Below are 19212 nucleotides of genomic sequence, written 5' to 3'. Positions count from 1 at the left end.
CAAATTTATACTTTTATTTGACCTTACCAATTAATAAAATTAAATGAAATAATTAATTAATACACATACAGTACTAACTAAACATATCACTTTGTAATCTGATATTTCTGTTCACTGACTTTTTTTGGGGGGGAAGGGGGGGAAGAGAGCTGTAAAATCTAAAACAGTAAAAAAAGATAAGCGTCAATAAATAACAAAGAACAGGGCGTGCAGATATTGCAACATGATACACGTAAGTGAGATAGGGAGTAAAAAGTGTACAAAGTTTAGATATAGGGATGAAGAGATTCTGAACATTTAAAGAGTTTTATTTTACCGTAATGTAGTTATGGTGGTCTTCTTCATCTTTTAAAAGGAAGCAGAAATTTTTAACAATTAAATCGAAGATTTGGATTTTAAATTAAAAAAAAAATTTTTTTTTAAATTTCAAAGGATGAAACGGGTCTTTGTTAGCAAAATTTTACGAGGTTGGAAAGACAACCATAACAGAAATTATAAACAACATGGAAAAAATTTAAGTTCACATCAAAACTTAATTCAGATGATGGTACAAAAAAAAAAAAAAAAAAAAAACTATGAAAAAAAACTAAAAAAAAACTAATGACCCATCCCTCGAAGATGCTGTTTGTAGTTGTTGTAGTTGGGTTTCGGGAGCATCAGCAACTAAGACCATATTGCTCCATGTATACCCTGTAAATTGCGTGTATTCTCTGGTGGATTTTTTGTTTTGCTGGACAAAAAACCCAGAGTTTCCGGGAGAAAAAAATCATGCTACCTTTGCATGAAACCGACTAACTCAGCCACAATGTGAAAGAGACCCATAAATATTCCTCATGTCATTGACAGGACCAAACTCAGGTATCTTCCACCCGGGGTAAGGAGGACGGTGATTCTAACAACTTTGCTACCCATGAGAACTAGGTAAGAGCAACAAACTGAATCCTATCCAACTCAACTTTTTTTTTATGAAAACCCCAAACACAAAAGGTATCAAAACCTATAGTACTTAGTACCCTGCATGGGTTGAAGGAGAAGTATGGGGGGGGGAGGGGGATGCCGGAAACTTTGCTCTAGAGACTAAACATGGGTTTCACCACAACTACTCTTGCTGAAAAGAGTGAGTCATATTTAGTTGTCATATGGGCTTGAACCATAGTCAACTAAAGCGTGCACATGTGTGTGTGATGCTGCACCCTTCCATTGATCACTCAAGTCATGTAAAGTTGTCTTGCAGTGAATCTGGCAGCAAAGGAATGAAGTTCGAAAATAGTGCAGCAAAAAATAAGTAATTATTTTTGTAAAGGCCTAGACATATGTGTTATTGTGGCTGAAAGTTCAATTTGTTTTGTTACCTATGAATAAAAATAAGTACAACCTTGTGTTTTTATTTATAAACTTACTAAACCTTTTTTTTTTTCAGTCTCCAGAACAGTATTTTTGATAAGTTCAAAAGCAAGCTTATACAGAATCAGTCAAAAAAAAAAAAAAAAAAAAAAACCCCTTCCCATTTTACCCATCCACTCGCTCCAAAACGTTTATCCATTTCAAACTATCAACTTCCACAACGACAGATGGAGTTTGTCCAGCAATCAACTACCCACTGGCAAAAGGCAAATTTCTGCACATCTCTTCGACAAATGTCTTTCCACAATTTCAGTTTATGCTTCCTCAGGTTTGTAATTTGAGCAAGAGGAAGAATTCCATCAGCATTGAGCCTGCTCAATCCATTCAAAGCCTAATGAAAATGAAGCTCGTGTTTGTGCACACACACACACACACACACACACACACACACACACACACACACACACACACACACACACACTAAAAATTATGACCACTCAATTCCACCTTTTGCTGTGATAACCTCTTCCACGTGGTGTGGCATCTACTCCACGACTGTGGAAGGTGTCCTCAGGTATCATGGATCAGCTGGACAAAAGGACGTCCTGGAGTTCAGCAATGAAGTGAGAAACTGGTATAGACTGCTGAACGCTGCATTCCATTGCATCCCACATAGGCTTATTAGTAAGAGTGTCCAATGGATGGTGTACTCAGAAATATTTCTCTGTGTGCTCTGGTTGTAGTCTGCCATTAATTGAGGGACTTTGAACTGCCTGTTGCCCTGACAACACATGTCAACTGCCATTCACTTTGACTGTCAACCAGTGATGTCTCCCCATCCGGCAAGTTGAGTTGTACCATTTGGACCATTCCAGCCACACCTTCACTGTGGAGGCCCTCAAACAGCTGACAATGCCTGCAGTTGCTGAGATGCTAGTCCCTGCCTTCCTAGCACTGCAAATCATTCCCTGTCCAAACTCCATCATATTCTCCCCTTTCCATGAGCTTTGTAGTGACAAACTGAGTTGTGCCTATATATACTGTGCTGATTAGCGACACCGCTCCTGGGTGCTGTGGGATGCATCCACTTATGGAGACAGAGGTGGTCATAATTTTTTGGTTCATGAGTGTATATATAAATAGAATTGAAAGAGATATGTAACTCCATTTATTAAACAACATTGAACTATCCTCATGGAGGATAATGCACTGTCCTTTGGCAATTACTCTATAGAATGCTTTACTACTGCAACAATATTTTAAGCATGGTCTTATTACAAATATCTTATCTCTCTTTTACAAAGTTATCTTTATTATTCACATGATTTATTCTTTTATGACTACAGGAATTATTATTATTTTTAATCCCTTCTACCAAGCAATTCTTTCCAATTTATAAATATCTACTGTCAGTATCTCACGTACAATCAACTTTAAATACACTAAATATCTTGGAATAATGTATCCTAATTTCATTCATACTGTTTTAAGCATAATTTATAAAATTGAACTTACAACTGCACCAGGCTATGCCCCAATTTAAAATATGAGCATTGGCTGAAGGCCAACAAACATGGCTGTTGGATATGTATTTCCTGAAACTGCATAAACAGAAACCTCCATTTAAATTTTTTTATGGGATCATCAAACAATCATGCATAAATTAAGGAGGCAACTAAAATTCAGAGTTTTCGTATTTTTTTCACCAATTGTACTTTGAGACTCAAAATAGAATTTTTATTGGTTTATCAATTGTTTGCATTTTAGATTTTGCACAAAAGTTGAACCAGCAAGCTAACAGGGGTGGCACAATCTGTTAGCACCAGTGTTTGAACTAGCGCTGAAATATGCTGGAATGCACTATGGTTAATAATTTTGTTTCTAAATTAAATCAAAGTGTTCTATTTGTAAACTCTAAAAAAAAAAAGTCTGAGGACATTCATTAATCATGTTATCTGAATATCAGAATCAATGAAAACTGGTGTATTTTGTTGCCAAATATTAGTTCGCATTCAAACACTAGTTAACACTAGTTTGAATGCGAAATAATATTAGTTATTTTGCATTCAAACACTAGTTAACTACTCAGATAAATAGCAGTACCCAAAATTTAAAGAAATGGTTGTGTATTAGAAGTCATTGCACACAAACAGAAGAAAGGTGGATGAGGTAAACTAGAAAATTACTAAAGAGCTTAAAAAGTTCCCTTCTTTGGTAAAGTATAAACATATAAATGATAGTTGTACATCCTTTAATTAGGGTGGTGTTTTCTGTAAACGGCAAAATTTACAGGACATGGTCCACCTGCACAATTTGCTTCTGTATTGCACCATTTCAGTTTGTATTAGAAAACAAATAATTACTTTTTTTTCCTGTAAATGACACTCATATTTCACTGGATACATTGCCACCTTCATAATGATATTGTACTACTTCAAACATCGCTTCCTGATCTCAACAGGAAAATGTTTGAAGTAATGACAGTATCAGAACTCACTGTAAAGGCAGAGAGTGATGCATATTAAATAAACAGTACCATCCTATCTCAATAGGGAGCACTGATTATTTCAAATAGAGAAATACTGAGGCAACTTCATTGTCATAAAAGGTGGAGGTGCTCTGTCTAACATATCTATGCCATTACGGAGAACATTTTTTCCCCTTTCTAAATGCATAACTTGGATTGTAAGAATGGAATAGAAAAAGGATATCAGGTCTGATCAAAAAGTTTTAAGATAATTTTTAAGAAAAAATAATCTTAATACTTAAAACAACATTTTTATCGGCAGTTCTCTTCAAAATGGTTACCCCAGATGCAAGCGTCCCACTCTCTCTAACACTGCTGTAAATACCGATGGCAGTTTTTAATTGTGAACTGGTTGACTTCCACTATCCTATTCTGCAATAATAATAATAATATTCTATTCTACTACATGGCTAAATCGTCATCAAAATTTGTCCTTTTAACTTTCAGTTTGTAGAAATGAACTAGGAAGAACACTTCTTAGTTCATTTCACAAATATACGTGGTCTCAGTTCTAATCTCAACGATGTCCATTTCCACTTTCTGCCAAATCCCATGTACTTTTTCTGATAGAATCTCAGTTATCGGTTGATTCAACCACTGTTCATCTCAGTTGCCCAAATTATTCGTTGTATTATTCCTTTTGAATGAAAGGTGGTATTTGTGCATATATCCATTCTGATATTCCCTGTCAAAGGCTTGGTAATTTGAAATCTCCTCTTTTCGATTTTCTCTGGCTTAAAATCTCTCTACCTCATTCTGTCAAATTCATTTGTTGTCTCTACTGTTCTCCGAACTCAACTAATCAATTGGAACTCTTTGACTTCCTCTCTTGGCAACTTGACTTTCTCCAGTCCAACTTTCCTAACAGTGAGGTAATTTTCCCTTGGTGATTTAATGTTCACAACTCAAGCTGGCTTCTGATTTCTAGTCATACAGACCTAGCTGGTCGAAATACTGAGGCTTTTGCAATTGATTGTTCATTTACCTACCAGAATACCAGACAATCCTAACCATACAGTCAACACACTTGATCTTTTTCTCACAAACAACCCTTCTAAGTACACGGTCAAAGTGAGTGGTCCTTTAGGCACCTCAGATCACAACTTGGTGATTGTCTCTTCTCCAATGGAGCCTTTATCTCATGGATTGTCCCAACCTCATGTTGTTTGGAATTACACGAATGCAAAATGGGATGACCTGCAAGATTTCTTTTCTTCTTTTCCTTGGTCGGATTATTGTTTCAAAACTTCTGATGTCAACGTTTGCTCAGATCTTGTCAGTGAAATTATTCTTGTAGGAATGGAATCCTTTATTCCACACTCCACTTTAAAATATCATCCTTTATCTAAACCTTGGTTTCTCAATAAATGTGTTAAGGCTCTTCAAGAGAAGAATGTTGCAAATCATAATTGGCTTGTTTCCAATTCTTCAGTTTCATTTTTTGCCTACACCAAAGCTCGCTACAATTATAAAGCAGTTATTAATCAGTCCAAACTAGATTTTGAACAGGCTAAGAGTAGAAAACTTGCTTCTTGCCCTAATGGCAGCCGAGCATTCTGGTCTCTTGCCAAAACTATGGGCTGCACCTTTTGCCCATCTTGGCTCCCACCTCGGTCAAAACCAGATGATTCTACTTCAGCCAAGGATAAAATTGACCTGCTAGCATCCCATTTTTCTTCCAACTTATGTATTAATGATCTTAGTAAAACACCTCCCACCATTCCCAACACGCTCTGTTTAATGCCTCGTGTGGTCTTCTGTCAAAACGATGTCAAGATTTTGACAAATCTTGATGCTAAGAAAGCTCCAGGTCCCGATGGTATTTCTACACTTGTTCTCAAAACCAGTGCTCCTGAGCTTACTCTTGTTCTTTGCTACCTTTTTTCACTGTCTTATTTCAAAGGTGTTTTTCCCTTCTGCTTGGAAAGTTGCTCATATCCAGCCAGTTCATAAAAAGGGTCACAAATCCCTCCCATACAATTATCATCTCATTGCAATTACTTCTACTCTTTCTAAATAATAGAGAAATCAATTAATCGCCTAGAAACCTTCTGTCTGATCAATCGCCAGTATGGATTCTTTAATTGTCGATCCATTGGTGATATTCTGGCTTATGTTACCCATTTATGGACAAATTCAATGGAAAAGTTCGGTGAAACACAAGCAGTTGCTCTTGACATCTGAAAGGCTTTCGATCATGTTTGGCATAAAGGTCTTCTAAACAAGCTACCATGTTATGGTTTGCCAACTGTTTTTGTAATTGGTTATCCAGTTTTCTCTCTGAATGTGAGTGTGAGTGATGGTAGATGGCTCTGTCTTTTAACTTCTCCACTAATGCTGGTGTTCACCAAGGTTTGGTTCTTTCCCTCACTCTTGTCCTCTTGTATATTAATGACCTTGTTCCATTGACCGGAAATCCTATTCATAGTTTTGCTGATAGTACATTGCATTCCACTTTCCAGTTTGAGAAACCTTGCCCTGCTCAATTGGCTTCAACTTTTCGAATATCTGCTACCAATTCCTTAAATGCCAATCTCCAGGTAATTCTCCAGTGGGGCAAAGACAACTTAGTTGATTTCAATCCTTCTAAATCTCAGTCCTGTCTTATATCTCGCAAAAAGGATTCTTCTGCTCCTATGCTTATCTTTGGTGGCACTCCGATTTCTAAGTAAGGTGATATATCTCTTTTGGGGATTATCCTGACTTGTAATCTCTCTTGGCACAAGCACATTACAAATATTGCTTCCTCTGCATCTAAAAAACTTGGTTTTTTCTTCTGCTCTCAGCGTTACTTTTCTTCCAAACAGCTGCTCACTCTGTACAAATCACAAATCTGCCCTACCATGGAATGTTGTTCTCACTTCTGGGGCCATGCCCCCAAAACCTCTCTCAGGCTTCTAGATTCCATTCAGAAGTGGGTAGTTAGGTTAATTAATGACTCATCTCTAACAGTCTCTCTCCACTCTCTGTCTCACAGATGTACTGTTTCTGCTGCATGCCTTTTCTACAGATACTTCCATGGACAGTGTTCTTCTGAATTGGCTTCTATAATTCCTGATCTCTCTCTCTTTCAAAACAATCCAAACATGTGCCGCCACCAGCCAACATTCATTTACTGTCCAACTTCAAACTCACAGAATCAACTTTTCATCTTCCTCGTTTATTCATTCAACTGTCATTTTCTGGAACAATCATATTTCATATGTATTTCCTGAAAATTACAGTCTACATAAGTTCAAGTCTAATGCCAACAAATATCTTCTTTCGTCTTCTCAAGTTCCAACCCATACACGGTAATAAGTATTATAGGTTCTAATACCTCTCGTGTTTGGGGTTTTCATTAAAAAAAAAAAAAAAGAAAAAGAAAAAAAATATGGTGCAAGATCAGATAGTACAGGATTTTTTTTTTTTTTTTTTTTTTTTTGAGCAAACATTCTTGAATGGATAGTGTGGTATGTGTAGGAGCATTGCCATTATTAATTTTATATAAAAAAATGTATTTTTTACATAAAAACAGATGCATATTTTCATTTTATAAAAATAATTAAACAGTTTATAATAACCGAGTTAGTAATGTCAACCAAACTGAGCTTTTTAATCAGAATATAATGCAATTTCATGTCTACGCAGATGGATTATAAAAGAAGTAATTGAGGCAAATAAGAAAGATATTTTCATTACTCAACTGTTATATTAAATAGCACTTACAGCAGTCAGTAATCTATAAACATACACTTGAGAAGTCTGTCCATCTCTCCACACACGAGACATAGCTTGTAAATCATTGGCAGGATTCCAGTCAATATCATAGAGTAGAATGCGAGCAGCTCCAATCAAATTGAGACCAACACCTCCTGCTTTGGAACTCAAAAGAAATACAACTGCAAAAATAAAAATTAATAAATAAAATGTAATTAGACGTACAGTGCATAAAGAAAATCTTAGTACGCATTTTTAATGATGCTTAGTAAAACTGTAATAAATAAAATAAAACAAAAACTCAAAATCAGACCAGGTGGTCTTATTTTTTAAATTACAGCTGGAATGGGGGGGGGGATCTATATATATCTAAAAATAAAATAAATACATTACAAATCTGATATGTGTTGAACAAAGTTTAATTAAAAGTGCTTTTATAAACCAGTATTTTCATTTAATAGGTCATTATATTGCTCAAATTACTAAGTCTCTTACAAAGTGCTCTTTGTAAAAGACTAAGTGCTCTAACATGAGAACTTTTCTTCTCCAAAGTTATTGTACACACACAACACTCTCAAGGATGCTGTGGTTCTTGAGGGTGTCACTGACATTCTCTCAGATATGCCAAGCTGTGCTTGCTACAAGGGAGTTTAAAATGCTGACAGAATGGATATTTGGGAGATACTCAAGTCAAGTGGACATAATTTCGACAAAGTCCGGTCACTTTGTGACAGCCAAATCCTCTGCCTGCACCTTCACGATGCAAGTAAAGGATTTGGATCCCTCCTACATCTCTTCCATCATGCAGTATGATTGACGTCTTGTGAGGTTATGATGGGCATCATTAAAATGCTGACAGAATGGATATTTGGGAGATACTCAAGTCAAGTGGACATAATTTCGACAAAGTCCGGTCAGTTTGTGACAGTCAAATCCTCTGCCTGCACCTTCACGATGCAAGTAAAGGATTTGGATCCCTTCTCCATCTCTTCCATCATGCAGTATGATTGATGTCTTGTGAGGTTATGATGGGCATCATGGCGAGATCCATCTTTCTTCCATTTTGAGAGCACAGCTCTAAAATGGTGTTTGCAGGCTGGTTGCTAATTAGTACACTGGACTGAACCTATTGGTAACTCTCTAGGAGGCTTCCAGATCAGCTAGTGAATAATCTTGCTGCCTCTACTCTTCCAGATAGTGACCAGAGGGAGTCCAAGTAGTGTGTATGCAGGGGGGGGGGGAGGCATTGAGGACACATTATGTCAAGGAGCTGGGTATATTTGTACCATGTATATGCCATATCCAAAAATTTCATTACTTCATACAGCATGTCCACAGTGAATACACCATGAATTGTCAAACTAACAGAGCAAACTTATATGCGAAAAGATCCAATTCTCCCTAACATTTCCTTGTCACTTCACAAATATACATTGTCTCAGTTCTAATCTCAATGATGTCCATTTCCACTTACAGTCTGCCAAACCTTATGTACTTTTTCTGAGAGAATCTCAGTTATCGGTTTTTATTCGACCACTGCTCATCTCAGTTGTCCGAATTATTCACATTCAATTGTCTCAGTTCCTCTGCATTTAAAAAACTTGGTTTTCTCAACAAAGCTGGTATTGGTGGATATGTCCATTCTGATATTCCCTGTAAGAGACTTAGTAATTTGGAATATCTTCTTTTCGAACTTCTCTGGCTTAAAATCTCTCTACCACATTCTGTCAAATTCATCTGTTGCCTCTATCGTTCTGGCGCCTCCGTAGCCAGGTGGGAAGGAGCAGCAGTGCTTAGCACATGCTTCTTGATTAAACCGGGGTTCGAGCCCGTCACCACCAAATACGGAGGATGCGGAAAGGTCAGGGAATGACCACCGCATGACCCGGAGCAATATGGCCTTAGTTGCTAATGCTCCTTAAAAAAAAAAAAAAAAAAACCAAACCAAACCAAGCCTCTATCGTTCTCCCAACTCCACTAATCACTTGGAACTCTTTGACTTCCTTTGTTTGAAACTTCATTTTCTCCAGTCCAACTTTCCTAACAGTGAGGTAATTTTCCTTGGTGATTTTAATGTTCACAACTCCAGCCGGCTTTCATTTTCTAGTCACATGGACCTTGCTGGTCGAGATGCAATTACTAATGACCTCACAGAGATTGTTCATTTACCTACCAGAATACCAGACAATCCTGCCCACACAGCCAACACACTTGATCTTTTTCTCACAAACAACTATTCTAAGTACATGGTAGAGGTGAGTGGTCCTCTAGGCACCTCATATCACTACTTGATGATGGTCTCTTCTTTCACGGCCATTCCCAACCTTGTGTTGTTTGGCATTAAAAGAATTCAAAATGGGATGATCTGTGAGATTTATTTTCTTCTTTTCTTTGGATTACTGTTTCAAAACCTCTGACGTCAAAGTTTGCTCCGATCATGTTAGTAAAATTATTCCACACTCCACTCTAAAATTTCTCCTTTATCTAAACCTTGGTTTTCCAATAAATGTGCTATTGCCGTTCAAAAGAAGAATGTTGCTTATCATAATTGGCTTGTTTCTAAATCTTCAGTTTCATTTTCTGCCTATACTAAAGCTTGCAACAGTTGTGAAGCAGTTATTAATCAGTTGAAAATAGATTTTGAACAGACAAGCTAAGAGTAGAAAACTTGCTTCTTGTCCAAACGGTAACCAAGAATTCTGGTCTCTTGTCAAAGCTATTGTCATAACTTCTGCCCATCTGTGTTCCCACCTCTGTCAAAAGCAGATGGTTCTATTGCCACTTCAGTCAAGGATAAAGCTGACATGCTAGCATCTTATTTTTCTTCCAACTCGTGTATTAATGATCTTAGTAAACCACTTCCCACCTTTCCCAGTATGCTGCATTCAGTGCCTTCTGTGGTCTTCCATCAAAAGGATGTCAAAAGGATTTTGACAAATCTTGATGCTACGAAAGCTCCAGGTCCTGATGGTATTTCTATACTTGTTCTCAAAACCTGTGCTCCTGAACTTACTCCTATTCTGATATTCTGTGTCATCCTTTTTTTTTTCACTTTCTTATTCCAAAGGTGTTTTTTCCCTTCTGCTTGGAAATTTGGTCATATCCAGACAGTTCCTAAAACGGGTAACAAATCCCTCCCATCCAATTATCGTCCTATTGTAATTACTACTCTTTCTAATGTAATGGAGAAATCAATTTAACATCAACTCAAACTATCTAGAAACATTCCATCTGATTAATGACCGCCAGTATGGATTCTGTCAGTGTCAATCCACTGGTGATATTCTGGCTTATGGCACCCGTTTATGGACAAATTCAATTTCCATTGAATTTGTCCATAAATTTGTTCAAGGGAGATTGTGCTTTATAGGAAGAGCAGGTGGTGCAGGATTTTGGTGAAAGGTGTTTCATCATTTCATAATGGATGTCATCTGGTGCAACAGCACTTCATAAGGGTGAGAACTATTTTCAGCTTGTATATGGTAAATTGTCCATTATATAGATAAATACTCTTTGACAACATCTTTGATAAATACTCTTTGACAACATCTTTGATAAATACTTTTGACAACATCTTACTCTGGGGAGTAAGATGTTGTCAAGATGTTAGAAAATATTTTTCCAAGAGTATTGGCTATTGTAGTTGAGTCTAAAAATAATTCATCCATTCCAGGATATTGATAAGGGGTGTGCTGTGTATTTTCCCTTCATTAATTTGTCTCAGCCAACTTACAGCTGGTCACCTGGGTAACAAAAGAAGTAAAATGGATCCAGGATTCCTTTTGGCTCAGATGTTAGATATAATGTGAAACCTCATCCTTTAGCATGTGTGCTTTTAAAGGGTATGAAATTAGCTATGGTGTGATATTGTTGGAATAAGGCTTTGTTTTCTGCCTTTTTTTGCTGCTGAATTTTGCCGTGGTTTGGGAAATAGCAGAAACCAGATAGATGTTTTTGGAACTGCAATTGCAGGTGCATGGACGATACTTTCTATGATGTACATGACAGCATCATTGATAGGCTCCTAAACTGACTGTAGTGATGATAAAATTTGCCAGATAATGAAAGGTATTCCAGTCAGCCCGATCAATCTTCCACTGGGATATCTTAAAAGGAAGATGTGGCCTCCCATTATGTAAGCAGGTTATTATGGGGAAGTGATCACTTCCATATTGGTTCTCCACCTCCAAAGTAAGTAAAGGGAGGAGAGCAGATAGAAAGATCAATGGCAGAAAATGTACAGGTAGGCATGTGGAAGGTGTTTGTTCCCACATTTAGAAGGGAGAGGTCATTGTCAGTGAGCACATGTTCTAAGACTCATTCCCCTTTCCAGTGATGTCAGCACTACCCAAAGGGTGTTATGTCCATTAAAATCCCCAAGAAGTAGGAAAGAGGGAGGCAACTGAATTACAAGATCATCAAGGTCTTTCTGGGGGATGTTAGAATGTTTTTCTGGGGGATGTGAGGTAGAATGACTAACATATAGGTTAGTGCAAAAGCATCATTTTAACGTAGTAGCCATCTACCAAAGTAGTTAAATTAATTAATTAAATTGGCATTTTGGTTATATCTCATATTGTGAATGCCTTCACAACGAGTTGCCATGGTATTGTACTATCTCAAATAAGTAACACTTCACCAGTGGCATTCACAATATGAGATATAACCAAAAAAATGCCAATTTAATTAATTAATTTAACTATTTTGGTAGATGGCTACGTTAAAATGATTTTGCACTAACATATATGTTAGTCATTCTACCTCATAGCATGAGGCCTTTGCCCTTAAATATTTTATAGTCTATATCACTGCACACCATCAGGCATTTCTCATATTGTGAAGTTATACTTCATAACCGTAGATAACACTCGTTACTGAAACATAAATATTTAGTAGATAACACTCGTTACTGAAACATAAATATTTCGTAGATAACACTCGTTACTGAATCATAAATATAGCGTTATAACTGTGTTGGGATAAAAGTTTAGGATTTAATTTTATACTGAAATTGAAATTTTATTGAAAGTAAATCGAAATCATGACTCAAACCAGAGCAGCAAAGCAAAAGGCTCAAGCTAATGGGAATGCTGTGGCTCAGGGGAGAACTGAGGGGGGCAGTTGCCCTCTGAATCACAGCCTTTTAAGATGCACTATTTGCTTGATGTTTGCGGAGCAGTCAGGTATGGGACATGATACGGTCATGGGGGATGTCTTTGTATGTGTGCGATGCAAGGAGTGTAAGGAAATCAGGCGACAACTCAGCGTTGTTATGGGCCTATATGAGAGCTTGAAGGACAGGGTGGATGCTCTCGAAGGATTACAAGTGAGGGGCCCATCAAGCTCTCAGCTGCCCACACCAATGCCAGAGCTTGCACTTGGTCATCACGCAACACAGCGGCAACCCCCAAGGCAGAATGCGCTGGTCCCAAAGGAACTGTAGTTGTTGGTGACTCTATTGTCAGGAAAACGGGAAACATGCTTTGTAAAAAGGATAGGTGGAACAGGACCAGGGTATGTCTGCCAGGGGCAAAGGTTGATGACGTTGTAGAGCGGATATCATCTTTTAAGGGCACAAAAGGTGATATAGTTGTACACGTTGGCACTAATGATATTAAGAGTAGGAGACCGGTGGAATTACTTAACAAGTACAGGTCACTGATGAAAAAAAGCCGTGAATTAGGGTTGAATTTGAAAGTGTCTGCAATTCTGCCCAGACAGGATAGGAGGGAGTATAAGATGAGAGCCCTGTCGATCAATTCGGCCCTGGAAAGATTGTGCAGGGCTCAAGGGGTAGAATTTTTTTCAGCCTGGTCTGTACTTGTTAACAGGAGAGACTTCTTCTACAGGGATGGGATACACTTAAATAGAAAGGGTGCAAGAATGTTTGCTGATGCTATTGAGGCAGTGTTAGGTGGGTCGGAAAACTGCTAGATTGGGGGGGATACAAGGACTAATAGATTAACAGTAGCCACTGGCAGAGGAGAAAGTGATTCTTGCACTGCTTCTATTGGAATGAGCAGCAGCCTGGAAAATAAGATGCAGGATATTTCAGAGACTGCTGGGAATCATGGGGGTACAAGTAAACACATGGGTTGTGTTAGGGTGGCTAAGAGGAAGAGCAGGTGCATGTATACTTGCGTGTACACCAATGCTAGGAGTTTAGTAAATAAATTTGAGGTATTGCTCAAAACATCAAAGGAAGATATTGTTGGGATTTCAGAGACGTGGTGTCACACAGATATAAGGAATGCAGAACTGGAATTTGGGGAGTACAACGTCTACAGAAAGGATAGACAGGATAGGAAGGGAGGAGGGGTTATGCTATTAGTTAAGAAACACATAAAATCCAAGGAAGTGAAGCCAGTCGACATCACTGGACAGTGCAGTGTCGAGTCAGTTTGGTGTGACATAAGCATTGGGAGATCAAAATTGAGAGTAGGAGTGTGCTATAGGCCTAATGACTCTGATGAGTATAATAAGAAACTGTACAGAGAAATAGAGTGGGCCAGTAAATCAGAGTCTTATAATGGGGGATTTTAATTTCCCAGATATTGACTGGAATTTGGGGGCTGGCACTCACACACTAGCAAGGCTTTTGTGGATTTATTGGATGATTGTTTTCTACATCAGCATGTTCGGGAGGCAACTAGAGGGAGTAATACTCTTGATTTGATTATCAGTAGTGATTCTTCATGCATTAAGAATCTGCAGATAAATGAACCACTAGGTGGCAGTGATCACAGTGTTCTGAAGTGGGAGTTACTCAAAGAGGTAACTACCATTAGGGGTAAAGGGAAGGGGTATTGCTTTCGTAAAGGCGACTACAATGGACTGAGACAGTATTTAAATTCTATACAGTGGGATCAACTGATGATGTTACCAACAGCAAATTCAAAATGGGAAGCATTCAAAGAACTTATCTTGGAAGCTACTAGGCTTTACATACCAACTAAGAAATATTGTTCAAGGTTTAGGCCTAAGTGGATGTCAGATGAACTAATGAGGCATATGGCAGAGAAGAAAAATGCATGGGATACATACAAATTAACACGTGACACAGAAGCCTATGATAGATACAAGTTGATCTGTAACCAAGTTACAAAGGAGGTTAGGCAGGCGAAGGCTGATTACGAGAGATCCTTGGCAAGGGATGCGAAGAAAAACAGCAAAGAGTTCTTTACTTATGTAAACCCTAGAAGGAAGGGGATGAATCAGATTGGTCCACTTGATATCGATGGGTCAACTGTTGATGACCCTGCTCAGGTAGCTAACAAACTAAATGAATATTTTGCATCGACATTCACACATGAGGAGTTATTCAGCGAGGGGAATGCCAGAGGTGTATTCAACTCTAGCAGTAAGCTAGAGAATCTTGTAATAACTGAGAGTAAAGTGGAGGAGAAATTGCTGAAGATAAACACAAGAAAGGCACCTGGGGTGGATGGGATCTATCCAGTTATATTAAAGGAGGCAGCAAAGGAAGTAAGCAAACCCTTAGCCATAATTATGAGAGCTTCCTTGGACTCAGGGGAGGTACCCATGGACTGGAGATGTGCAAATGTGACCCCAATTCACAAGGGAGGATCAAAGGCTGACACAAGTAATTATAGACCTGTGAGTTTAACTTCGGTTCCCGGAAAATTAATGGAGGCACTGGTTAAAGAAGCACTGCAGGATCATCTAGACAAGACTTCAGTTATAGCTCGGACACAGCATGGTTTTGTTAAGGGGAAGTCTTGCCTGACCAATTTGATTGGATACTATGATGCAGTCACAAAAGAACTGGATGCAGGGAATAACTTTGATATTATATACTTGGATCTTAGAAAGGCTTTTGATACTGTTGCACATGGAAGACTGCTGCACAAATTGGAGCAGTGTGGCATTGGAGGCAAATTGCTGCTATGGATAAAGGGATGGTTGAGGGAGAGAAGACAGAGAGTGGTAATCAATGGACACTGCTCATCGTGGACTAATGTTATTAGTGGAGTCCCTCAGGGTTCAGTATTGGGTCCTTTATTGTTCTCTGTATTTATAAATGATATTGATGATGGTATATCAAGCTTAATGTCCAAGTTTGCAGACGATACGAAGGTTGGCAGGGTTGTCAAGGACACTACTGACACTATGCTGCTGCAACAGGATCTGGAAAGGTTGAGCAGATGGGCTGAGAGGTGGCAAATGAAGTTTAACATTGACAAATGTAAAGTACTACATATGGGAAACAGCAACCCCAGAGCAACGTATTAACTCTGTGGTACTACACTGCCAGTGGTAGAGAATGAAAGGGACCTGGGGGTGGTTGTGCAGGCAGATATGAAGTTCTCTGAGCAGTGCAGATGGGCTGCAAGAGTAGCTCATGGTGTATTGTCAATGATATATAGGAATTTTTCTAAGCAGGGATAAGGAGGTGATTATTCCCTTGTATAAGGCAATGGTCAGGCCACACCTAGAGTACTGTATACAGGCCTGGAGGCCTCATTTCAAGAAGGATGTAGAGCTGCTGGAACGAGTACAGAGAAGGGCAACAAGATTAGTGAATGGAACAAAGGGGTGCTCTTACGAAGAAAGGCTTAAGTTTTGCGAATTACAGTGTCTGGAGACTAGGCACCAGCGAGGTGATCTGATAGAGGTGTACAAAGCCTTGAATGGTTTGGGCATGCTCAATGCTGATGGGATTCTTCCTTTTGCTCAGAATAATCACCTGAGAGGGCATAAATTCAAATTGAGGAAAGACAGATGTAGGATAGATGTGCGGAAATTTGCCTTTAGTCAGCGGGTGGTTGGTAGGTGGAACAGACGTCCATCCCTTGTGGTGGAGGTTGATAGCCTAAATAAGTTTAAGGCTCAGCTGGACAGGTATTTCGAACGAACAGAGGGGTGAAGTGGAAGTGGTTATTTTTTATTATTTATTTTACTTTATTTTTTTTTTTTGGCTGATGCTGCATAAGCTTGCTTTCTTGCATCAAATGCCTCTACTAATGCTAATGCTAATAATGCTAACTGGGTTTCACTACTGCAACACCAGGGTACCTGCCCACCCACCGAGGAGAAGCCAACAAGCTTTTAAATGGTGCCATCTGCTGAGAATAAGTAACAGTAGTCTTCTCCACTGGTGAAGTGTTACTTATTCAGGGTAATACAATACCATGGCAACTCGTGAAGGCATTTGCAATACGAAATATAACCAAAATGATGCCAATTTAATTAATTAATTAAGTTAACTAATTTGGTAGATGGCTATGTTAAAATGATGCTTTTGCACTAACCTATATGATAGAACAGACTGTTACTGTATTTTCCGGCTTATAAGACGCGTTTTTTTTCGCGAAGAAATACTCGGAAAATCACCCTGCGTCTTACATGGTCAATGTCAGATTAGGCCTAAGGACTACCGGAAATGCATTTTCGATGACGCAGTGCCGGTAAACTGAGTTTTGAAAACTTTCCTTTGAAATTCACACCAATTTTACTTAAGATTTATCTATTGAAATATATTTTTAACAATTATCAGTGGTTAGAATCTATGGCAACAATACATACCAGTAATCTTTTTTTCGTGGAAAATTTGTTGAAATCTGCGTGATATGAATCTCACAATCAGACGTAAGTAAAAACTTGTTTCATTTTCCCATGTGTTTGCTTCCTCTATAATATGATCTCGCACTTTTATGATATTCCTCTATGATCTCGCGCTTTTATGGTATGGCAGGCTAATTAGACTGGATTGGGATTTTTCAATTCCAACTGTCTTTTACAAAGAGAAAGTGACGCCCATATTTGTCTTAGGGTGAGTAAGAATTTCTGTTATGTTACTTCTGTCAGCTTTTTTCAGAAACAAACATTTCATTATTGGTTGAACATTTACTCAAGTGTATACCATTATTTTGAGAAAAATATATTACCGTATTTAATTTTATTATTATTATTTTCTTTATCAATAATTTTTTTATAAATTTCAGGACACCCTGTTATGATGGAGTTGTTGAGACGGCATTGCTACACAATTGCCTTTAAATTACAAGTAATAGAATTTGCAAAGCAATATGGGAACTGTGCTGCTGAAAGACATTTTGGACCACCTCCAACTGAGAAAATGGTACGTGCCTGGCGAAAGCAAGAGGAGAAACTTCGACAAGCAATAAAGTCAAAACACAACCTTCGCAAGCAAAAAGCTAGATGGGAGGAAATGGAGAATGAGATGAAGACGTGGGTTACAGATCAGAGGAGCCAAGGTATTGTGGTAACGACTAAAAATATCATTTCTGAAGCTAAATCGAGGGCAGCTGCAAGAGGGCATGATGACTTTACAGGTGCTATAGATTTATGAAGAGACACGGATTAGCGATGCGAACAAGAACAAAAATAGCACAGAAAATGCCTGAGGAGTACGAAAACAAAATTATTGATTTTCACTGATATATTATCCAAGTCAGAAAAGAAAATGACCTTAAACTTAGTCAAATTGCAAATATGGATGAAGTTCTATTGACGTTCCCTCTAATAAGACAGTTGATTTTAAAGGTGCTAAATCTGTGACCATTAAAACTTCCGGCAATGAGAAATCCCATTTTACAGCAGTGCTGGTTGTTGTTGTTGTTATTTGGTTTTTAGAAGCATTAGCAACTAAGGCCATATTGCTCCGGGATATGCGGTGGTCATTCCCTGACCTTTCCGCATCTTCCATATTTGGTGGTGACGGGCTCGAACCCCGGTCTAATCAAGAAGCGTGTGCTACGCACTGCTGCTCCTTCCCACCTGGCTATGGAGGCGCCAGCAGTGCTGGCATGTTGTGCTGATGGTACCAAGTTACTACCATTACTAATATTTAAAAGGAAAACAATGCTGAAAGAAAGCATTCAAGCAGGAGTTTTTATTCAAGTTCACCCCAAAGGATGGATGGATGAGCATGGTGTGAGGTTTTGGCTGGAAAAGGTGGTCACGCCTTCCTGGTGGACTTTGCAAGAAGCCATCGCTTCTCGTGTGGGATCAGTTCCGGTCTCACCTAATTAATTGTACTAAGATAAGATTAAAAAGTTTAAACATGCAAATGGCTGTAATTCCTGGAGGGTTAACGGGTCAATTGCAACCCCTGGATGTATCAATAAATAAGCCTTTCAAGGACTACATGCGTGAAGAATGGAATAAATGGATGATGCTCCCACAGCATGAACTAACATCAACAGGGCGCATCAAAAGACCTACCATTGTACAGGTTTGCCAGTGGGTCAAAAATGCTTGGAATGAAATTAAAATGGAGACAATAGTACGATCGTTTAAGAAGTGTGGCATAACCAATGCTCTTGACGGCACGGAAGACGACCTTTTGTATGAGGAAACAGATTCATCTGACTCAGAGATCGCTCATAACATGGACGATGGTGACATTGAATATCTTGAATATTATGATGATTTCAGTAATGGCTTTTTAGGGTTTAAGGATAAATGAAAATGTCAGACATTTCATAATCTTTAGAACAAATAAATATTTTTAAAAATTTCTTGTGTTTTATGAATTGAATATAAACTCCATGTTGTAAGTCCATTTAATAAAAAAATTAAAAAAAATAAATGTAACTCCATTTAATTTATTTTTAATATCTACCTACCCCCTGATTACGTCCCATATCACGCCATGT

At 38.3% G+C, this 19212-nt stretch overlaps 1 protein-coding gene across 1 annotated transcript in view; it reads right to left on the bottom strand.

Annotated features, from left to right (window-relative positions):
• Positions 1 to 19212, bottom strand: part of LOC150086038 (DNA repair and recombination protein RAD54B-like) — a 354517-nt gene that overhangs the window by 82479 nt on the left and 252826 nt on the right. Inside the window, exon 20 of the mRNA XM_090374778.1 lies at positions 7580 to 7752. Within this exon, the coding sequence (XP_090230904.1) occupies positions 7580 to 7752 (173 nt within the window). The remainder of the gene's footprint in view (positions 1 to 7579; positions 7753 to 19212) is intronic.

This window comes from Mastigoproctus giganteus, chromosome 5, assembly GCF_048544385.1.
Source record: "Mastigoproctus giganteus isolate SK-2022 chromosome 5, ASM4854438v1, whole genome shotgun sequence".
Classification (NCBI taxonomy): Eukaryota; Metazoa; Arthropoda; class Arachnida; order Uropygi; family Thelyphonidae; genus Mastigoproctus; species Mastigoproctus giganteus.
Note: the sequence above shows the minus strand (reverse complement) of the source record. Positions and strands in the feature narration are given on the sequence as shown.